General features: G+C 45.6%; 1 protein-coding gene across 1 annotated transcript in view; it reads right to left on the reverse strand.

Moving 5' to 3' along the window:
• tmtc1 (transmembrane O-mannosyltransferase targeting cadherins 1) overlaps positions 1-24,300 on the reverse strand; it is a gene marked incomplete at its 5' end in the record, with an annotated part of 45,489 nt that overhangs the window by 16,514 nt on the left and 4,675 nt on the right. The window contains 3 exons of the mRNA XM_071546212.1: positions 680-847; positions 9,588-9,709; positions 22,245-22,434. Coding sequence (XP_071402313.1) covers positions 680-847; positions 9,588-9,709; positions 22,245-22,434 — 480 coding nt within the window. The remainder of the gene's footprint in view (positions 1-679; positions 848-9,587; positions 9,710-22,244; positions 22,435-24,300) is intronic.

Consider the following 24,300-nt stretch of genomic DNA (forward strand, 5'->3'; position numbering starts at 1 on the left):
AAAACATCAACTTTTCAGGAACAAAGAAAAACATCCTATATTCAGGGGGCATTTTCTCCTTTATTAGACAAAGATCAAAGTAGAGAGAGGAAGGAAAGTTAGAGGGAGAGGGGGAGATAGGGAGAAATCCACCAGGACACAACTACAGCCTTTTTTTTTAAGCCTGACCACCATGCTTTTCATAAGGTTTCATAAGGCCAAGGGTCGAAGAATTTCCTCAACCCATACAGAACCATGTAAACCTTCAGGTGAAGATAGAACATGAAGATTAGAGTTATGAGGCTTTCACACGACAACAACTACATGTAAAAAAAAAAAAAAAAAAGACATATACTTTGTAAGTCTGCAGGTGTGACAGTAAGAGACACACCTACACACACACACACACACACACACACACACACACAGTCTTACTTATGTCACTTTTGGGGTATTTACATAGACTTACATTAATTTCCTGGAGACTAACCCTAACCATAACCCCTACTTGCCTAACCCTAACCCTAACCTTAACCACTGACCCAAAAATCAGCTTTTTACCAATTGGGGACACAACTTTTGTCCCCAATTGCACAAGCCTTCCAATCAGCTGGTCTTAAGTCTGGTTTGTGTCCCTGAAAGTGACTTAAGTCATACCCCCACACACACACACACACACACACACACACACACTACCTACCGGAAGAGGGCCTCCCTGGAGAGCCAGATGTGGTTCTGCTGGACGGTCTTCCAGGAGAAGAGCAGCAGCAGCAGCAGCATGGAGACGCTGAGGGCCGTCGTGCCCCAGCGACCCACCACCGAACACAGCCGGCCCAGACCGTGGACCACCAGGATACAGTAACCCATACTGGAGGAGGAGGAGGGGAAGGAAAGAGGGAGGGAAGGGAAGAGAAAGAGGTGGGAGAAGGTAAAGCATGGAGGGAGGAGGTGGGGAGGAAGAATGAGCAGGGACAAGATGGCAGGTGAAAAGGAGGAGGGAGGAAAGAAGAGACATGGGAGAAAAGGGGGAGGGAGGGGAAGGAGGAGGGAAAAGAGGAGGGTGGAGATGGTAAGCGAGGGAGGGAGCGAAGAGAAGAGGAGGAAGGGGTGGAGGGAGGAGGGTGGGAGGTGAGGATAGAGGACAAAAAGGAGGGAGGAGGAAGACGAGGAGGGAGATAATAGTAGGTGATTGAGAGAGGGAGGGAGGAGGGGAAGGGGATGAGAGGAGGGAAGGAAATGAGGGAGGAAAAAGAGAAGAGGGAGGGGAGAAAAGAGAGGGAAGGAGATAGAGCGGAGGGGATGGAGGGAGGGAGGGAAAAGTAGAGGGAGGGAGGAGATGAAGGGAGTAAGAAGGTAGGTGACGGAGGGAGAGGGGGAAGGAGAAAGGGAAAGAGGGAAGGAAATGAGGAGAGAGGGAGGAAGGTGTAAGTGGCAGGGAGAGTTTGGGAGGAAGGAGGGAAGAAAGGGAGGAGGAATGGAGGGAAGGAAAGGGAGGAGGGAGAGAAAAAGAAAAGAAAGTTAATATCCATCATTAAATCAGCTATTCTCAATGTGTGCTGTATCCACACAGTCACTGTCGTCACTCTGACACTCCTACAGACCAACACCCAACTTTGGACTTTCACCCAAAGTGCCTTCAGGTCCCGTGGGTGCTGCTATTGTCAACATGGGTGGCTGCAGCGGGTTCTCGCACAAACACAGCGTCTCAACCACTTTCCCTGGAAAGGATTCAATAACAAGGGAGCAGCAGACACACACACACACACACACACGCTCCCAGACACTTCCTGTTTGGGGTTCAGACAGCGCCGGTTGTCATGGAGACGGAAGACACACACCACTGACCCAGGATGACATGGTAAACAAGCTGGGTGTAAATGGCTTCTGTGTGCGCATGATGGGTTTAGCAGACGTGCTCTCTCTCTCTCTCTCTCTCTCTCTCTCGCTCTCTCTCTCTCTCTCTGCTAACATCTGCACACACACACACCTTGCACCAACCGAGAGCCAGCGTCTGCATTAAGGTGTGTGTGTGTGTGTGTGTGTGCTCAAGGCAAACAGGGGCTTTCTCATTCCTTCCCCACTATTGCACACTTTCCATCTAAGTGGAGATACACTGAAAAGTAAACCTTGAAGGAAAGAAGTAAAAAAAAAAAGGATGGAGGGAAGAGAAGAAGCTGAGAGAGAGAATACCGAGCAAGGATTACATTGGCATCACTTGAAAACGGTGATAAGGCGGAAAAAATGTGAGCCATGATTAGAGAGAGAGAGAGAGAAAGAGAGAGAGAGAGAGTCAAGGGAGAAGATGAGAGAGGAAGACTGATAGACAAAGTGGAAAGAGGGAGGGAGGGTGGGAGGGAAGGAGGTGTCTGCAAGCTATTTAAAGTCTGTCTGCCGATTTTATCCTCCAGAGGAATTGTGTGAAAGCGAGGAGGAGGGAAGCGAGAGAGAGAGAGAGAGAGAGAGAGAGAGTGAGTGAGGGGAAAAAAACAAGAAAGCTGACAGAAAACGGAAAGAGAGTGGACAGAGAACAGAGAAAAGAGCATCCGTCTTCAACAGGGACACCTGATAATGTAGAAACCCAGAGAGTGACAGAGACTTCAGCCCTCTTTCTCTCTCTCTCCCTTCTTCCCTCCCTCGCTCTTTCACACAATTCCTCTCCAGTGTCCATCAGCAGAAAGACATTAAATAGCTTGCAGACACTTCCCAACCTCCCTCCCTCCCTCCCTTCATTCTTCTCTGTGTGTGTCCAGTCATTCTCAGTATCTCTCTCTGCTGGTATTTCTTATCGAGCCATCAGAGAGAGGCTGGCTGGTCAGAGTACATGGGGAGGAGACCTGTGTCCAGCTTCCTTCAAAAACAAAACACTTGAGACTGAGCTGCACAAACTCACCTCAACTCCTGTACTTAGGATTATTATTATTATTATTATTAATGTCACTTTCATTCTTGTGTTGTGTTTTTTATCCTCAGTAATTCCTTAAAATCAGATAGATGTTGCAAATATGGCCTTAGTGACAAAAAACTTGAAGGACATTAAGCTGCCATGAACGGCTACTTAACTTTAACAGTTTAGATATGGTTCAGTTTCTTTTTGAGGTGAATTAAGTTAAGTTAGTGTGTGTTTCGTGACAGAACTGCCATATGTTTCCATGTCAAGCAGGATAAATGTTTCTTCCTCTGTCTAGTTAGACCTTCTTTATCTTTGATTTCAGACGTTTTTGCACATTATTGCTGTTGCAGCTTGTTAATTCTAACGAACCAGTCCGATGCAGTTTACAGTCTTTTAGCTTCATTTTTTCTCTAAGAGTTTCCTGCTGAAATGCATGTGACATCAAATCATACAGGAAATTTCATATCAAAGAGTTTGTTTGTCTGGATTTGGCCGCTGTTGCCAAGCAGTTATGTTAGCAGTTATGTTAGTTTTAGCTTCAACAGATCTAATGTCCGTGTTACGTTACTTTGGCAACTGTGGGATATTCGTACCGTATTTAAGCTGGTCTGTGGCAAACTGACTGTGGTGTTTTATCGTACCTGAGGAATAAGTGTGAGGTGTTTGGTGTAATTTTCTTAGCTAAATTACTAAACTCAGGAAAAAGTAAAACCTCAAGTGAAATCCTTATCAGAATTTTTTTTGCAGCAAAACACTGGCCTCCACAGCAGCTTCATTATAGAGACAGAGAGGAGACAGGAGGAGATGTGATGAGTCTGAAATAGAGCAGTTCATGCTCTAAATAGGTAGATACAGTTTGAACTGTAGATAAACACAATACTGAGGATATGAGGCAGGCATAGAGCAGCAAATGCACAGATACAGTAGATACAGTAGATACAGTAGAATACATACATAGCAGATATATCTGCTCTCATGGGCGGTCAGTCCATGGGATCTGAACTGACAGCCTTCCAGTCACCAGCCTGCTTCTCTAGCCTCTATGCTTCCCACCACAGTACATAGAACACTTGGTATATACTCTATCTGCTCTGATAGCATGCACTATAGAGCCTATTATATACAGCAGAGAATAGAGAAGCTCTCCCACAGCAGCGTGTGTCCTATAGGAATAGATATACAGTATATATACTGTATATCTATTCCTATAGGACACACACTGCTGTGGGAGAGCTTCTCTATTCTCTGCTGAGCCTGGGCAAGGTGACTCCAAGCTGTGTACAGTATGTTTGAGTGACAAGGTAGTTAATGGTGTGTGTGTGTGTGTGTGTGTGTGTGTGTGTATGTGTGTGTGCGTGTGTGCGTGTGTGTGTGTGTGTGCGTGTTAGCAGTCAGTGTGACATTGAAACCCGACAGCAAGTGAATCAGAATCGCAGAGAATGAGATTAGCCTGCGCTAATTCTCCTCTGAAAAACAACCCCATTCAGCTCTTAGACAAGTGCCTTGACATGCATTACTGGGCTACACACACACACACACACACACACAAACACACACACATATACAGTACACAAGCATGCACACCCACACACACACACACACACACACACAACAGGTATGCACACACAAGCTCGCATATACACACACACACTCACTTCTACACACACAAAAGACATGTATATCCTTTCCTGCCCCAAGATGATAACATCCCAGCAAGGGGTACTGGGTACTGGTGTGTGTGTGTGTGTGTGTGTGTGTGTATGTTTGCTTGTGTGTGTGTGTTCTTGTACTTCTATCCTTGTGAGAACCAGTTTGAGTTTTAGACTTTCGCCGTGAGGACGCTTTTGCAATGTGAGGACAGTTTAGTCGGCGCTCACTTCTTTAATGGGCAAGTTTAAGGTTAGGACATGGGTTTATGGATTAGGATTAGGATTAGGTTTAGGTTTAGGTTAGGTTTAAATTTAGGCATGCACTGGTGCAGGTTAAGATTAGGGGTTAGGGGTTAGTGAATGAATGTCAGCCAATGGAACATCCTCATAATGGTAGAAGTAGCGGCAGTGTGTGTATTTCTGTCTTATATTTTACTTTTATGTTGTTTCAGATGGTGAGTTTGAGGGAAACTGACAGAGACAGAGTGTATGTGTGGGTGTTTGAAACAGTGCAGGATGACAGTGATGGTATCTTGTGTGATTCAGCAGCTCCTCTCCACTAAACCCGAGCAGCAGTCTACTGTAAAGTCTGTTTTTTTGCCTCCAGTGAAACATTTCCGCCGCTCTGAGTTGCGTTGTTTGTGCCGTTAAATGATTTCCTTTCTGCTGGAGACTTTCCTCTTTATTCTGCAATCTCAGGGCCGCTGAGCTGAAGCGGCAACAACCGCTGCTTAACGAAGCCTGGCTCGTATGTCGCCACGGAAACGCAGCGGCAAGTTCGGGAGCCAATAGCGTTTTTTTCTCTGTTCCGTCCTGGTTCTGCTTCACTCGTTTTCCAGAAGCCTCCGCTGCATATAGAAATACTCACACACACAAACACACAGGCTTCTCAGTCAGCATCCGAGCATGCTGGGACGTTATCATTTTAGGGCAGGAATAGCTACACCCCTACCTGAGCTGCACTGTTCTACACTGCTGTCACTTCACAGGCTGATACACAGTTGTAGTGCTGTGTGGACGGTGCTGTGATCTGTCATGCTTTGCTGTGTTGGCGTGGTCTGGGCTCTGCAGAGTGGTGCACAGGCGATATTAAATATCTGTCTGCATGGAAATCACTGCTAATCCTGCTGCTAGCCTCTGTGGACGACTCCACCACTGTAAGAGAAACTCCCTGGTCGAACTAAGCAGGGAGGAGATTAGCAGAATTAACAGGCAGAGGAGAAGAGGGAGGGAGGTGGAGGAGAGGCAGAGGATGGGAGGGAGGGAGGGAGGGAGGTGGAGGAGAGGTAGAGGATGGGAGGGAGGAAGGTGGAGGAGAGGCAGAGGATGGGAGGAAGGGAGGGAGGGAGGTGGAGGAGAGGTAGAGGATGGGAGGGAGGGAGGTGGAGGAGAGGCAGAGGATGGGAGGGAGGCAGGTGGAGGAGAGGCAGAGGATGGGAGGGAGGGAGGGAGGGAGGTAGAAGAGAGGCAGAGGATGGGAGGGAGGCAGGTGGAGGAGAGGCAGAGGATGGGAGGGAGGTGGAGGAGAGGTACAGGATGGGAGGGAGGGAGGGAGGTGGAGGAGAGGTAGAGGATGGGAGGGAGGCAGGTGGAGGAAAGGCAGAGGATGGGAGGGAGGGAGGTGGAGGAGAGGTAGAGGATGGGAGGGAGGCAGGTGGAGGAAAGGCAGAGGATGGGAGGTAGGCAGGTGGAGGAGAGGCAGAGGATGGGAGGGAGGCAGGTGGAGGAGAGGCAGAGGATGGGAGGGAGGGAGGGAGGGAGGTGGAAGAGAGGCAGAGGATGGGAGGGAGGCAGGTGGAGGAGAGGCAGAGGATGGGAGGGAGGGAGGTGGAGGAGAGGCAGAGGATGGGAGGGAGGCAGGTGGAGGAGAGGCAGAGGATGGGAGGGAGGGAGGGAGGGAGGTGGAAGAGAGGCAGAGGATGGGAGGGAGGCAGGTGGAGGAGAGGCAGAGGATGGGAGGGAGGGAGGTGGAGGAGAGGCAGAGGATGGGAGGGAGGGAGGGAGGGAGGGAGGGAGGTGGAGGAGAGGTACAGGATGGGAGGGAGGTGGAGGAGAGGCAGAGGATGGGAGGGAGGGAGGTGGAGGAGAGGCAGAGGATGGGAGGGAGGGAGGGAGGTGGAGGAGAGGCAGAGGATGGGAGGGAGGAAGGTGGAGGAGAGGCAGAGGATGGGAGGGAGGGAGGGAGGTGGAGGAGAGGTAGAGGATGGGAGGGAGGGAGGGAGGGAGGTGGAGGAAAGGCAGAGGATGGGAGGGAGGGAGGTGGAGGAGAGGCAGAGGATGGGAGGGAGGGAGGTGGAGGAGAGGCAGAGGATGGGAGGGAGGCAGATGGAGGAGAGGCAGAGGATGGGAGGGAGGGAGGGAGGTGGAGGAGAGGTAGAGGATGGGAGGGAGGCAGGTGGAGGAAAGGCAGAGGATGGGAGGGAGGGAGGTGGATGAGAGGCAGAGGATGGGAGGGAGGGAGGGAGGTGGAGGAGAGGTAGAGGATGGGTGGGAGGGAGGTGGAGGAGAGGCAGAGGATGGGAAGGAGGGAGGAGGAGGAGAGGCAGAGGATGGGAGGGAGGGAGGGAGGTGGAGGAGAGGTAGAGGATGGAAGGGAGGGAGGTGGAGGAGAGGCAGAGGATGGGAAGGAGGGAGGGAGGGAGGTGGAGGAGAGGCAGAGGATGGGAGGGAGGGAGGGAGGTGGAGGAGAGGCAGAGGATGGGAGGGAGGGAGGGAGGTGGAGGAGAGGCAGAGGATGGGAGGGAGGAAGGTGGAGGAGAGGCAGAGGATGGGAGGGAGGGAGGGAGGGAGGGAGGTGGAGGAGAGGCAGAGGATGGGAGGGAGGGAGGGAGGGAGGTGGAGGAGAGGCAGAGGATGGGAGGGAGGGAGGAGGCAGGTGGAGGAGAGGCAGAGGATGGGAGACAGAAGAAGAAACACTCCTTCTCTCCGTTCCCTCTTCCATCTCCAATCCTTTTTCTCAAGTGTCTAGGGGCCGATCACACAGGACGTGTTTTCAGCAGCAGAGGGCGTCCTCTCCTAATTGTTTTCATTGTTAAGTGACGCATTTTGTGTGCTGCTTTTGCGTTGCAGGATGCCTTGCATTTTTTACCCTGTATAGGACATCTCGTGTTTTTGGAAGAGTGCGCTGAAAGCCCCAAGTTGAAAAAAGTTCAACTCACCACGGAAAGATGTTGTTGTGTTTTTTCTCTGCTATCCAAGTGAATCAACGGAGAGGCAGGACTTCTCCGGAAACTCTTGTAAACAATAAACATGGCGGTTCTCCCGGAGCTTTACGACTTCACTAACCAGACAAATCTAAACAGAAAGCAGCAGGGCTGGAGGCAAATTAGAGCTGCACTCCACATTTCTGCTAACTTTTTATCATGGCCTTTTATTGTTGTTTATAATAACTGTATAATTTTGCTAAATCACGTCGAGGCCAGCCAGCGCAACAAACAACAGCAGGTTGATTGGCTGCTAGCTGATTATCGGCTGATTCTGCGGTTGCCTAGCGACAACAACACAACACAGCAGGTTGGCGGCGCAGCACGCCTCGCGTTCTGTTCTGTCTTCTGAACGCGTCACTAGCCATGCGGAGACAGGACCGCTTCCACGTTTGGAGCATCTGAGCCTCGGTCGTCCCAAAGCGGCGAGGGAAAACGAGGAACAGAGAGGGGAGCTGCTGTTTGAACTGAGATCTGAAGTGGCAGAAGAGTCGGCTGACAGCTACACTGCAATTAGCCATGCAGGAGGTTAAGTGAGCGCAGAGCGAGATCAAGTCAGGGGATTTTCATGAGCTCTACCCCCCGAAGGCATCTGCCTCCAGCTAAATCCCCCTGCTGAGAAGGACAATTCACTGTGTGTGTGTGTGTGTGTGTGTCCCAGAGGCCCTCTAAGCCTAATCAAGGTCACCCACAGCCCCTATGGATCCCATGATTCACGGGGAACATTTACACACTTCACACATCACAAAACGGAGGAGGATTAACAACCAGCAGAGCCTGAGAGAGAGAGACAAAAGTGAAAGAGAGTGAGGGAGAGAGAGAGAGAGAGAGAGAGAGAGAGAGGGGGGGAGAAACAAAGAGGCAGACAGACAGAGAGAAGGATAGACTGAACAAGCAAAAAGCACTTTTCTTGCAGATGCGCGGATAAAGAAAGTGAAATGGAAAGGGATTAATGCAAAGCCCTTGGAAATGACTGAAGGGACCTTTGGAGTGAACAGAGGGGAGATGACAATTTACCCTGGAGTAGAAGATGGAGGGAAGATACAGATGGAAAGAGAGAGGTGGAGGGAATGAGATGGAGATGGAGGGATGAGAGGAAGAAGAGAGATGGAAATAAAGTTTAACTATGTGAGTACGGGATGAGAGAATGAGAAACAGACAGAGATAGCAAGAGAGACGGAAAGAGAATGAAAGAGAGAGAGTCTGGCATGGGGGGAATGATAGACAGATTGATGGATGGAGAGAAAAGGAAGGCAGAGAGCGACAGAGCAGAAAAAGAAAGTAGGCTAGCAAAGAATTTCTGCCATGAGAGTGGAGAGGCTCTTGAGTGAGAAGAACAGCAGAGAACAACACTGCTGTCTGAGAGCCAACCTCTCCTGATCACACACACACACACGCACACACACACACACACACACACACACACACATGCCAAAGTACCGCCAAATTGCTCTCCACAGCTCAGGGGAGGTGAATGCTCGCCATCTCATTAAATCCAGTGAGTAAATGAGTGTTTTTCAAATGGGACTTCAAATTATTAAAAAAGTTAATAGAATTAGTGTTTTGTTGCTTAGCCACTCCCAACTCCTGCCAATGAAAGGCAAGCTGGATAAAATACTGCAGTGGACCAAAAAAAAAAAAAAGTAGTTTTAGTTTGAAGAATCAATAAAATATCTAACAAAACCTGCTTTAGTTGGATTATTTTCTCAAGAAATAATGTTTAGTCACTAGTTTACATTGATAATATGACTGGAAATTACTAGTCTGGAGTTATATGATCACATATCAATAAACATATGAAGGTACATGCATGCACGCACACACATGCGCGCACACGCACACACACACACACACACACACACTCACCTGGGCATGTACAGAACCCTCTCAGCCACCACAAATCCCACCCTGAAGAAGAGGTTACTGGCGGGAATGAAAGGAAACACCAGGAACAAAACACCCACCAACACCTCCCTGCTCTCCTGCTTCTGTAGGGGGAGAGAGAGAGAGAGAGAGAGAGAGAGATGTGAGCACATTCACAGCAAAACAAGCCTCATATTAAATTTTTCAATGAACCAAGTCAAAAGGCGCCAAGTGTAACGGCTTCAAACAGCATGGCTGAGAAGCACATTCATTATGAATGTTAAATATCTGCCATTCAGACTCTGCCAACACACACACACACAGACACACTCTCTCTCACACACACTCACACACATACAGACGCTCAGCAGCCATGACCAATCTGCCTTAAATATTAACAATCATCTGTGCGATTGGGAAGCAATTAAGGCAATCGAATTATCAAATTACAGTTAATTCCTTTTTTCTATGGAGCCCATATCTAAACCGATTCATATTTAATAATGCCCACAGCCTCTGTCTTCTCTGCTGCCACATCATCCCACCATAGTTGTGTTTATTTGAACAAACAGGGCTGTAATTGGCTGAACCAGCGGCCCCTCGCTGGGTTCAGTGGATCGGCTCATTAGCAGTAATGAGACCTAGAAAACTGTCAAGTGTTGATTAGTGTCGCTCCAATCAGTGTCTTGTTCTGCTGTCAGTGTGGCCCAGCAGCTTCCATGAGCCCACTACTGATGCAGGCTGATACAGCCTAGACTGTAATGGACCTGCAGTGATAATATAGACTCATGATGAACACCCACACACACACACACACACACACACACACACAGAGAGCTACTGATGTGATCACACAGAGCAATAACAGTCTGAATATTATGGACAGATGAACATAAACACACTGATAGTTACTGATATGATCTGACACTGGTAATACACACACATTATAAACAGATAAACATCCACAAATAAACTGAGAGCTACTGATAGCATCATAGACTGGTAATGGACCAAATATTATAGACCCATGCACACAAACACACTGAGAGTCACTGATATGATCCCAGACTGCGCATCATCCAGAGGAACAAACTGCGAGCTACTAATATGAACACAGATATGTGGACAGATATCATGGACAGATGAACAAACAGAAGCTGAATGAGAATGACAGACATTTTAAACGTCTCCCTTCTGATGGCTGAAAGGATGGATGATGTTTTTCCAAATAATTCCTCTGGGAGATGGAGTGAAAGTGCTACAGAAATTCAACAAGCAAAAAAAAAAAAAAAAAACTTCTGCGATGGTTAGGTCTGAACTGATACGGTGATAGACTCACCCACACACACACACGTACACATGTCAGACTCTCTCTCTCTCTCTTCCTCTCTCTCGCCCTGTCTCTTACAAATCTGATCTGGCTTCTGTCACGATGCAACAAAACTACAATTACTTGTCTCCCTCAGTGAGTTTAAAGCGATGATATCTTGAAAAAAGGCATCCGCTCACTCAAAATCTGTGCAAATCTTCAGTTTAAAAGCAATGACATCTCACATTTTTTTATGATATTTTATTTCAATAACGCTACGTCCTTGTTTTGGTACAAACTGTGACAAGAGTGTGCACTACATCACCAAAATAACCAAATCAGAAAGCCATGCTACTAACTGTGTGCAGTGAGTGGAAAGCATTCCTATAGCGCTCCGAATATAAAGCCTCTTTGCACCTGTCATGGTCATGCATATGCAAATTACATCTAAATCTCATTACTTTGCCCACATAATAGTTACATGTAGGCGAGGCCAGGCAAATTGAACCCAATTCACTAACACTTCAACACCAACTCCCCTAAACGAATGTAGCATGTATAAGATCCTTTGAAAGGTGGAACAAAGACTTTGTGTAAAGAGTTTGTCAATTGAGAAAGACTTCTATCACTGATGCAAGATGCAGGTATTATCTCCTGGAAGTCAGAGAGCAGAGGAGAGGCTTTTCATCCTGGAGTCAGATCAGATCAGAGAACGCTGTAATTACAAAGGGGCTTTAAGGCGTAAGGGTGCAGCCTTGGTGGATTAGTCTTACAGCTGAAGCACACAGAAGTTGATGAAGGGGGATATTAGCTTGTGCTCTTTTTGTGGTTTTGTTTGTGCCACAATTCTGATTTGCATAAATGTCTCAGTGGATAAAACGAAAAAATCTGCGGTCTTAGCTCAAGCAACTGAGGCGCAAAAAAAAATTTGCAGATTGCCCTCGCTTCTCGAGAATCTGGAGCTAGGTATTAACCAGGTAAATATACGGTGAGAAGAGTGAGTTAACAAGCAATTACAGTTGTAACTAAGCAGGTAAATACTTAGAAACAGCTGAATTATATTAAAACGTAACTACATTATACCTGTCCCAGGTTTAGGATGGCAACAGCCCGAGTTTAAGAGGTTAATTCCTAAGGACCTTCTCTATTATCCATCAATACCAGGAGCTGTCTTGTAGGTACTGCAAGCTTACATTTGCAATAACTTAATTGTGTAATTTCAAGGAATTAAGGCAATATTTTCCTATACATTAGCTTTTCTTATAGAGTAATTGTTCAGCTCTACCAACTTGGAAGGTTTGTGAAACTTACCTGGACTTCCCATGAAATTACCATACCATTTACAATTTATTTTCCTTTACCATTTTACCACTTTACCATGAAGATGTACCATGTGTATTCTGTAATACTACCAGTACCATGTATTTAGCTGGTATATCTAGTACTGTTGGATGACTGTAAGACAAAGGGTTACCTGTATTTTCTTGGTAAATTTTATGATTTTTTTTGTTCTCAGGTTCCATCCCCAAAGAGACATCTGGATCTCAATGAAACTACCAGATTAAATGAAATGAAATGGAAAAAAATATGTGCAGGAAAGCAATTTGGGGCGTCTTTATCAATTTGCACTTAATAGAGACATGGATGAAAAAACCCACACACACTCACACCTCCATCTCTCCACCACCACCTCTGTCTCTCTCTCTCTCATTTCCTTCTACATTTCCTCCTCCTCCTGTCTCCTTCTCCTCCCACTCTCTCTCTCTTCCCTCTTCCTCCTTCCTCTCCTCTTATTCTCCTTCCTGCTCTCTCCTCTCTCCCCTCCGCTGTCACTCTTTATCCTTCCTTCTTCCCTCTTCTGTCTCCTCTCTCTCTTCCAAACTCCTCCTCTCCTCTATTTCCCTCGCTCTTCTTGCTCCTCCACCTCTTCTACACTACTTTTTCTCTCTTTCACCCTCCTCCGTCACTCCTTCTCTTCCTCACTTCCCTATTTCCCCTCCTTCTTCTCTCTCCTATCTTTCTCTCTCTCCTCTCTTCTCCATCCTTCTTTCTCATGCTTCCTCCATCCTCTTCTCTTCTTTCTCGATCCTCCTTCTCTTCCCTATCTCCCACTCTCCTCAGTCTCTCTCTCTCTCTCTCTCCTGATTCGACCATAAGGCGACAGATCTGGTGTCCAGGCTGGAGCTCGGTTACCGTGGCGACAGCAGACCTCCTTCTCCTTCTCCTCTCATCTCCCTCATTCACTTCTTTGCACCTCCTCACTGTCAGTGCCTCCCTCGTCTTTCCTGTCACTTGTCCGGTCCTCTGTCTGTTCGTGAATTAGTTTCAGTTCATCAATTTGTTTCTCTGTTTTTCTATTAGTTTCTCCATTCATCTATTAGTTCCTCCACTCATCTATTAGTTTCTCTTTTCATCAAGAAGTTTCTCTGTTCATTAATTAGTTTCTTTGCTCATCTACTTGATTCCCTTTCCATCTATTAGTTTCTTTGCTCATCTACTTGATTCCCTTTCCATCTATTAGTTTCTCCATTCATATAGTTTCTCTTTTCATCTATTAGTTTCTCTTTCATCTATTAGTTTCTCTTTTCATCTATTAGTTTCTCCTTTCATCTATCAGTTTCTCTTTTCATCTATTAGTTTCTCCTTTCATCTATTTGTTTGTCTTTTCATTAATGCGTTTCTCTGTTCATCTATTAGTTTCTGTTTATCTATTAGTTTCTCCATTCATCTATTTATTTCTCTTTTCATCTACTAGTTTCTCCGTTCCTCTATTAGTTTCTCTATTAGTTTCTCTTTTCATCTATTAGTTTCTCTGTTTATCTATTAGTTTCTCTGTTTATCTATTAGTTTCTCTTTTCATCTATTAGTTTCTCTGTTTATCTATTAGTTTCTCTGTTTATCTATTAGTTTCTCTTTTCATCTATTAGTTTCTCTTTTCATCTATTGGTTTCTCTTTTCATCTATTAGTTTCTCTTTTCATCTATTAGTTTCTCTGTTTATCTATTAGTTTTCTCTTTTCATCTATTAGGTTCTCTTTTCATCTATTAGGTTCTGTAGTCATTAATTAGTGTCTCTGTTCATCTGTTAGTCCCTGGGTCAGTCTCTCTGTCTGTTCTTTCATTTATCGGCTCATCCATGTGTCACAAACAATATCTCAAACACAACTGATTAGATTTTAACGAAAATTGGGAAAATGACGCATCTCAGCAATGCATTCCATTAAGTTTGTACATTTATCCATCCATTACATGCAATATCTGAGACATTACTAATCTGATTTTGACGGGACTGGAGGGAGTGATGCAGCTCACCTTCAAAACTACACCGATTAGCCCAAGGAACCAAAATTACTGGTCAATGGAATCGATGGTTGTGGCTCCTGCCGCTGCTATGAGACTAATGAAAACCTGTTTGAAGCTCAGTGCTAAAGGTTGAAATAGTTTTTACCGTCTAGTGTTCTGGGTTAGCCTGTCAACACTGTAAGGAACGTGCAAAAACACATACTTTCAAATGAAAATAATGAGAAAAAAATACCAGCGTTGTGATTCCCAGGGGACAAACAGCATTACAGGTGTAAAAAAAAGTTTGGAAAAATTGGATGAAAGATTGTGTGTGTGTGTGCGTGTGTGTGTGTCTGTGTCTGTGTGTGTTGGGGGGAGGGGGGCGTTCTTCCTCCTCTCCTTTCCTCTCTCCCTTACTTTGCTCTCCCTAACTGCCCCTTATTTCTTCTTCCCTTCCCTGCGTTCATGTCCTCTCCTTTTGATTCCTCCTCTCCTCTCTGTTCGATTCCTCCTCTCCTGTACTCTCGTTTCCTCTACCATCCCTCCATCCTTTCCTCTTCCCTCTTCCCCATCTCCTCCCCCCCCCCCTCATTGTACTGGAATGTACTGGCTCTCCCAGTAAGAGGCACTGGTCAGCGCTGTGTGCTTCAGTCCCAGTGGACCCATAGGACCATCCAGGAAGAGAAGCCAGAAACTGTCCAGGGACCCGCCGCCCACGCTGGAAAGGCCAGCCAGAACCACAGATGGCCTGGCACCGCACACACACACACACACACACACACACACACACACACACATACACACACACACACACACAAACACACACAAAAAACTGACCACTGGCACTGGGATATACACATGCAGGCACAAAGGCGCAGACACTGTCCACACAGATACAGACACAAAAACGCTCACACAGATGGACAGATACACACACACACACTGACCACACACACACGTACACACACACACACACACACACACACACGTAAAAGTAGAACATGCTGTAGTCATGCAGTCTGTGACTACTATACAGAAGTCACTGCCAAAAGCCTCCCATGCCCTCATTCCCTGCCAGTTTCCAAACATAGTCACATAGTGTGTGTGTGTGTGTGTGTGCGTGTGTGTGTGTGCGTGTGCGTGTGTGTGTGTTCCAGCAGGTCAAGGACTGCCTTTCTGCAGAGCCCGTTCTATATATCTATATATCTTTTCCTCCTCAGGGTGTGTTGGACCAAAACGGAGCTCGCTTAAAAACGAACACAAACGCAGGAAGGAAGCTGCGGTTGCGGTCTCCGCGAGGCCGTTAACGCCGCGATAATCACTTCCTGGGGTCAAGGGCGAGGGCGGGAAGAGACACACTGATGCGGCAATTACTTCCTGAGGTCACGGGGGGGGGGTCATCAGAGCGTTCTGTATACAGAATATAACAGCTCTGCAGCGAGAGAAGGTCACAGGGCTCAAAGAAACATATTCATACTGACAGCTGCATGCAATTTAAAGGCGGTAGAGTGTGAGTGTGTGTGTGTGTGTGTGTGTGTGAGAGAGAGAGAAAGAAAGAGAGAGAGAGAGAGAGACCTTGACTCTCACAATAATTCCCACAACAAAACAGAGGAGAAAGGAAGTACGATGACCTTAAAAACTCACCAACCCCACACACACACACACACACACACACACACACAAGCAACAATAACAATATCTTCAGTGTCGACGGCCCTCGCAGGTACAATTAATATTTAAACACCATCAGACCCTCTCCGCCTGCTCTGCAACCCCCAAAACATTCATAAAAGAGACGATATCGCTCCTGAGAGTCCGTCCCTCTCAGCTCTGCAGGAGAAACACTAAAAGCAACTGGATGAATAGAAGTAGAATTTCTTTTGGGTTTTTTTTTTGCCTATTTAAATCACTTTGATTTTTGAGGGGGGATCCTTGGTCTGATTTCTGGTCTGATTTTGACAAAACTTGAAGGGATGATGCATTTTGTCACTGTGTTATATTATTTTAAAAATTACACTGCTGGGCCTAAAGGGGGCGCTACAATTAAAAAGCCAAAGTTTTAACTCAAATATTTATTTATTTATTTAATGTACTGGTAAGGACCCAATGGTAATGTACAATGTTAAATTAAAAAATGTTACCATTTGATGTATTGTACCGCTTACAGATCATTTTCATCTGCAGTCCCTTGGCAGGTTATAATTGAAAACATACATATATACAATCCACATATATACAAATAGGGCTGGGTATCACCACTGATTTCCCGATTCGATTTGATTTCCAATTTGATTTGATTCGATTCAATATCGATTCGGTTAGGGATATTTCAGTTACAATACCAATTTTGCTTGGATATGAAAGAGATTCTCAGAGAACTAATGCTGTAAATTGTACAAGGAACCCTCTAACCTGGTGCATTATTAAAAATATTAATGTTTACATTAAGAATTGACCCCAAAGAAGTTACATTAATGTACTTTTTATTTAACATGACCAACACACTACAGCAGTCAACACAATATAGTGCAAGTTGTGCAACTCTACAGACTCTACAGGCATATATTGGGCATAAATTAAAAGATCAATCTTGGGATTTTCGATATCGGATCATTCAAATGAAGATTTGAATTGGAAAACCAGTTTTTTAAACCCAGCCCTATATACAAACACACAACTCTAACACATAACAGACACTAGACACTGAAGTGTTTGAAAAATTACACTGATGGGCCTAAAGGGGGCGCTATACGTAACGGTAAAAATGTACGTTCGAACGACACAAAACTACACACATCCAGCTCTCCGTTACAAATTAGACTGATTACTCTAATGTGGACGCTGTAATTAAAGGTCACAATCTGAACTCCTACACTGTAAGTCTGTTTGACATGAAACCTGCTTCACAAATCCAGCTGTCCTTACAAATTACACTGATTGGCCTAATGAGGGCACTATAATTAAAGGTCATGATTTATAATTCAAATGTAATTTCTCTGACATCACCGGTCTGATTTTGATGAAACTTGGGATGATGCATCTTGTTACTGATTAACCAAAGGGGAACCTGTAACATTTGTGGGGGACGACACTTATTTGTGGGGGACGACACTTATTTAAAATGAAGCCTAGTGCAATGGAGGGAAAGAGGGAGAAGATGGGAGAAAAGGAAGGAGGGAAAGAGAGGGAGGCAAGGAAGGAGGGAGGGGGGATTGAGAGAGATGGAGGGAGGCAAGGAAGGAGGGAGAGAGGGAGGCAAGAAGGAAGGAGGGAGAGAGAATTGAGACAGAAAAGGAGGAAGGATTGAAGGGAGAATGGAGACAAAGGGAAGGAAAGAAGGAAGGAAGTGAGGGAGATGGAGGCAGAGAAGAGGGACGGTAAATGTGGAGGGAAAGGTAAAGGGAGAAGGAGAAAGAGAAATGGAGGGAGAGAGGGAGGAAAAACCGGGAAGCACAGGCAGGGGAAAAAAAAGTTAATTTAAAATGTCTTTAGTGCCTAAATACACATTTCCCAGATTCCTCCTCAGGTTTCTGCTGGTTTGGTCTCATTTGAGTTTCTGCTGCTGCTGCTGCTGCTTCATATCAGGAACACACTGCCACTTCATACTTGTTCAGTTATTTTTATTTTTTTTGGACGGCAAGGACTTATACTGTAATTTAAAATGTAAAAATGCCCTTTCCTCGTTCATTTAAAAGCTACGCTTCAGTTGAAGTCGTCACGCCTACACTGCTACACAATGCTGTCCTTCAGTATCCTGAGGCCTTAACACACACTGCACACAGGGCAGAGAGAAAATGTGTGTGTGTGTGTGTGTGTGTGTGTGTGAGAGAGAGAGAGAGAGAGGGAGAGAGAGAGAGAAACTAAGAGTGTTTATGTGTGCATACAATAAAAAGAGAGAGCTGTGAAAGGAAGGGGCGTAGAGGAGAGAAAAGGACTCATCCTTCATCAATAACTTTAATCAATAATCTTAATCAATAACCTTGATCAACAACCTGAAATAGATAAGCAAACACTAAGAGAGTGAGAGAAAAGGGAGGCAGTGAAGTAGACAAAGAATTGAGAGAGAGAGAGAGAGAGAGAGAGAGAGAGAGAGAGAGAGAGAGAGACAATTAGCTCACCCAGACATTCTGATTACAATTAACACCATCAACATCATCACCATTATCCTCATCATTTTCGTGTGTGTGTGTGTGTGTGTGTGTGTGTGTGTGTGTGTGTGTGTGTGTGTCCCATCTGCAACCTGCTTCACAGTCCACTGCAGAACAAGTACTGCTACTGTGCACATCAATGCGCAAACCACACACACACACACACACACACGCACACACAGACATACACATAGACACATTTGCAGACACACACACACACACATGCAGACTAGTCCCATTTCCACTAAAGATTCGCTCAATTTGCCCAAATTAAATTCTGGTGTTGAGTAGCGCTCCGTCCAGAGAAAGCTGGACTCACCAACGTTAGATCTTTTCCTCTCTCGTCTCTTTGATTTCCTTTGGTATAAAGCATCACAAACCATGAGCTGCTGTGTGCGGTTTACTGATGTCATGTTACAGGATTTCTGGGTATTGAAGTTCAAACAGTTACGTCTCGCTGCCATTTGAGACCGGCAGCATGTGAAATTAACCAGTGCAGCTTTAAAGACGTTGAATACCAAAATACCGGGTCTTGGCAGCTTCAATTAAAAAATATCTGTATCTTCCTTCAAAAAGCCATACTGGTCGAACCCTAATGCTGATGTATGCACACACACACACACACACACACACACACACACACACACACACACACACGCACAGTGTCAGTCTAATTTAATAACCACAGAGCCTGTGAGGCAGCAGGCCGCCGCGTTTTCTGTTACTGGTCCGTTACTTCACCTTTATCTCCGGGCTCATTGTCACAGCCTGCCCCTTCCTCTCCTCTCCTCTCTCTCTCTCTCTCTCTCTCTCTCACACACACACGCACACACACACACACACACACACACACACACAGGGAGTTTCTGCACACACACACACACGTATGCACACACCGCATGACGTGAATTGGAGTAAATTGGGGTCCTTGGATTCACTTAACTCAAAACGTAGACTGAAACTGTAATTTGTACAATCATGTCAGAGGCTTCATTCTTAATAATGTGTTTATAGATGGTATAAATTACATTTTCTATTATATAGATTATATATCATATTCAGTGTAACATCGCTCACAGACACCTCCTGTACTTGCAACACTCATTCTCCCCCACAAGTCACAAGTGTGTGAAGTGTTATAAAACCTTTCTTTTTTTCACAAGGAGACATTTCTCTGCCTCCACTCACACATTCAGAGGCAGAGAGCTCGGTAGAAACGGGGTCCACCGAAGCTTTGATAGATGAGAAGAGAATTGTTTTGAAATATTTAGACTTTTCTGAGTGTGAGACCTTCACGAGCGTGACGGAGTTGTGACTTTTTCATTTCGTCGAGAGGATGCGAATACTAATCTACAGAATAAACAGTCTGAAAAGAAATACTGTCCAACACTATCTTTCTATTCTATTCTATTCTATTCTATTCTATTCTATTCTATTCTATTCTTCTTTGTAGACTGGGGATTGTCAATAAATAACACCAATATTTGGCATCATTCAGTGAGACTATATGAGGTCTTACAGTTAAAGGTATTCTGTTAGATGAATATTTTATCCCAGAAAGTCTAGCACAGTTAGATAAAGACTCCCTGAATGAAATATCATCTGAAATGTAAGAGGGAGATAAGGAGAAAAGCATGGTGTGAAAAAACAAACAAAAAAAAAACAAAGAATGTAGAGCGCCAAGGGAGGAAAGGAGGTATTGCAGAAAGCTGCTGTTGATTGGGAGAGAGAAAATCTCTTGTGAAACCTTGTGAAAACAGACACACACACACACACACACACACACACCCACATATGTACACACACCTTTCACGGAGCAATGTCTGTCTCCACGGTAACAGGAGGTGTGTGAGATGAACCTGGCTTGAAAATATAAATAAAGAGAACGGATATGTATGTAATCTCTCTGCGTTCCTGTGTGTGTGTTCGCGTGTGTGTGTGTGTGTGTGTGTGTGTGTGTGTGTGTGTGTGTGTGTGTGTGCGGTGGTGGTGTGTGTGTTTGGTGACTAGGTGACAACATGCAGCATGTGTGTGAGTGTGTTTGAAGTATGTCTGCGTGCTATTTCAACCACGCACAACACCTTTTCTTTTTCCCAGAAGGCCCGGCATTGACTTGAGCTGATGTGACTGTAGGGTTTTCATTAGGTCCTTAGGTTGAACTACACATGTGAAACGCCTGTGGTTGTAACCTTTAAAGGCCAGCCGACGGCCCACAAGCCACTGCTGCTGCTGCGGCTATTTTTCACCGCTGCTGCATTAGAAGCTTGCCGTTTCCGGTTCACGTTTCACACACACAACTCAAACTGCTTGTGGAAGCACTGTGGGAGCTAGTTAAAGATTCATTTCAAGTTCCCAGGTTTCCTGATAAAGTCGTGTCGTATTACAACATTACATTGTTTGACTTGGGTTTTGCATGTTATTTGTTGGACTTCTTCACTGTAAGTGGGTTAATCCTTTAATGAGGATGTAATGCTGCCAGAGTAGGCCATTGTGAGTGTGTGCTAGCAGTAACATTAGATGATAAAGCGGTAATCTGTGGGTTCCTGTATTTTTCTTTATTTTGGAGACATTTTTGGTGCTAAGCGGTCTTTGCTGTGGTGTTTTTGCACTGCGCTTCCCAGAAATACTCACAGCTGGTATGCATGTAAAGACAGCGATAAGCTGGTGTTAAAGGAATAGTTCACCCAACAATGAAAACTCACCCTCATGCCAAATGAAACACAGGTGAAGTTTGTTAGTCCATATAACACACAGGGAGGTTGCCAGCACAACTTGGTAGCAGCCTTCTCCAAAACAACTGAAGTCAATGGGGACCTGTTCTTTAGAGTTCCAAAACAAAAACAGCCAAACAATCACACTGTGAATAGAAAGACCTATACACCATTATTTGTTGCAAATCAATCAGCTGTAGCTAAGATTTGCACTAAATGATGGTGTAAATATACTGTAGGTCTTTTTGGAACTCTGAAGAACTGGTCCCCACTGACTTCAGTTGTTTTGGAGAAGGCTGCTATGGAGTTGTACTGCAGCCTCCCTGTGTGTTATATGGACAAACTTCACCTGTGTTTCAGCTGGCATGAGGGTGAGTAGATGATGACAGAATTTTCATTTTTGGGTGAACTATTCCTTTAAAGATGCTACATGTAGTATTTTACCATCAATGAATCATGGCCAACAAGACCATGGCTAGGAAGATCTGCAGCCTCTACATTGTGAGCCACCAGGCCAGATTTCAGGGGAATTTCAGGAGACTCCCTGAATCACATATCATCTGAAATGTAAGAAGGAGATGAGAAGAAAGGCATTCTCTTTGCAACAAGAAGCAATGAGATTTATGGGAAATGTGGCTTTAATTTTGAGAAACACTCTGATCTTTCTAGAGGGGGGACAAGAGAGCTTTATTGGATCCATTCTTTAGGAACATCGCAACCTCTGGGTCTAAATTAGGATTTTGGCTGTATTGTATTATGTTTGCATGTTTTGTTTTATGATGGCTCTTGCCTGATGCCTCCACATAGCATTGACCTCTATTGTTTATTCCAGTATATACATTCATTCATTCATGTAAATATATATATATATATATATTGTATTTAGTGTGCTATTGCTGTGGCTATTTGTAGTCTGCCAGGTATCTTTGGGACTACAATTCCCTTTGTCATATGCTGGGATGACAGGTGTTTTGCAGTGGGGGAATTAAGTGACTTTATATTATTGCTTTGTTCACTTGTTGCCTGTTTATGCCTTGAAGAAAGTTGCTCTGACCGAAAGCTCGCAATAAATGATTTTTACACAGATTTTGAGTGTGTGGATGCCTTTTTCAAATTGTGAGAAACATAAAATGCTACACATAGCACCTTGAAGCTAGTTTTCACCTGCTTCCCCCACCCCCCCCCCTCATTTCCCGCCCCCGGGCCCTTACCTGCAGCGAGGAGACGCAGTGCAGACAGAGGGCGACGATGGCCACGGCCAGCAGCACGGTGGCCATGTTGCGAACGTCTCCCAGCGACTCCACCAGGGGAATGCTGCCCACCTGCCAGTCGTAACACAGCACAACGGGAGCCAGCAGCAGCCAGGCGTTAAAGGACAACAGGTAACAGTAGGTCAGAAACCTGGAGGGGGGGGGGGGTAGGAGACAAGGAGGAAGGGAAAGAGAGGGAGGCAAAGAAGCAGGGAGGGAAGAGAGGATGGGGAGAGAGACGGAGAGAGGCAGGAGGGGATGGAAGAAAGAAGGAGAGAGGAAAGGAGGGAGGGAGGGAAGGAGAGAGAAAAGGAAGGAAGGAGCAGAGAGGAAGGGGGGAGGTTAGGGAAGAAGGAAGGAACAGAGAGGGAGGCAAAGGAGAAGGGAGGGAAGAGAGAGAAGGAGGCAGAGAAAATGGGAAGGAGGGAGAGAGGGGAGGAGGCAATAAGGGAGGGGGGGAGGATAGGGAGAGAGAGAAGGGAGGATGGAAGGGGGAGATATAGAGACAGGAACAGAGGAAGGGATGGAAAAAGGGAGGGAAGGAAGGAAAAGGAGGAAGGGAAAGAGAGGGAGGCAAAGAAAAAGAGAGGGAAGAGAGGGAGGGATAGCAGGGAGGAGGAAGGGACAGAGAGGGAGGAAAGGGGAGGCGAGGAGGGAGAGAGAGAAGGGTGGAAGGGAGAAAGGAGAGAAAGGGAGGGAGGGAGAAAGTGAGGGAGACAGAAGCAGAGAAGATGGAGGGGAGGTGTGAGAGAAGAGAAAAGGAGGAAGAGAGGGAGAGAAAAAGGGAGGGAAAGAGGGAGAATGGAGAAAGAGAAAGCGAGCGAGGGAGAGAGGGAGAGATAGAGAAGAAGGGATGGAAGGAGAGAGGATGGGAGAGAGAGAAGGAAGGATGGAGAGAGGAGGAGCAAAGGAGGAAGGAGAAATGGAGAAGGGCGGGAAAGAAAAAATTTAGTCATTCAAAACAACACCATCGCTCATAAATCATACTCATAAATATCATCAATCAATCATCATCGTGTCTTTATCTCTACACCGAAACTATTTGGAAGTTCACCTGAGGACAAAATGAACAGAAGGTTCTCCAAGGTTAAATATTGATTAGGTGTAACTCTCTAACCCGACATTTAGAACCCAATCATGTAAACCTATGCCAGGAGTGTATTGAATGCTAAAAGCCTGTGTTGTGCTGCTGGTGGTTTTGCTTTGCTGTGTTCATCTTTCCCCTCTCTCTCTCTTTCTTTTTCTCTCTTCTTTCTCTCTCTCTCTCTCTCTCAGCGGACTTGAGGCCTGCATGGCTGTCTGAAGTATTGATCTGGCCCAGAGTGTGGCAGCTATCCGGAGCTATTAAAACAGCCCGGACAGGGTCAGGCAGAGAAACACCGGGTCTGCTTGAATGAACAGGATGATGTGAGGAAGAGAGGGGAGAGACGGATGAAAAAAAAAAAAAACCAAGACAGGAGGTGGGAGGAGAAAACGAGAAAAGGGCGCTATAAAGGGCACAACAGCGGAAACACACACACACACACACACCCTTCTACCCTTATGAAGACCTTCCATTGATTGCATTCAGTCCCTAAACCCCTGACCCCTGACCCTGAACTAACCCCTTGAGGAAGTGCGGAGCGGCCAAAATGACCTCACTTCGCAAAAATGTCCTCACCCCATAGATCTAAAACTCAGACTGGCTCTCACAAGGACAGAAATACAGGCACACACACACACACACACACACACACATAGAAAGACAGAGACAGACAGCTCAGTGGCTAAATGACTCGTCATTACTGCCAAAATTGGTTCCTGCTCTTCTTCAATGGAGAGCGATGGGGTTTCTAATGGAGGAGAAATGACTTTAGCTGTATGGCTGTTATCTGCTACCAGTATTAATGACTTTAACTCTGCAGTGCGGCTGTGTACACGTCCTGGTCTGATGCTGTATATCTGTAAACACTAAACAGTGCTAATGGCTTCCGCTCTGCAGTATAGCTGTATATACAGTACAACCTCTGCAGTACTG

The sequence above is a fragment of the Centroberyx affinis genome, unplaced genomic scaffold (assembly GCF_046629955.1).
Source record: "Centroberyx affinis isolate AG114_WGS23_722 - 3 ecotype Tasmania unplaced genomic scaffold, CSIRO-AGI_Caff_v1 ptg005179l_1, whole genome shotgun sequence".
Lineage (NCBI taxonomy): Eukaryota > Metazoa > Chordata > Actinopteri > Beryciformes > Berycidae > Centroberyx > Centroberyx affinis.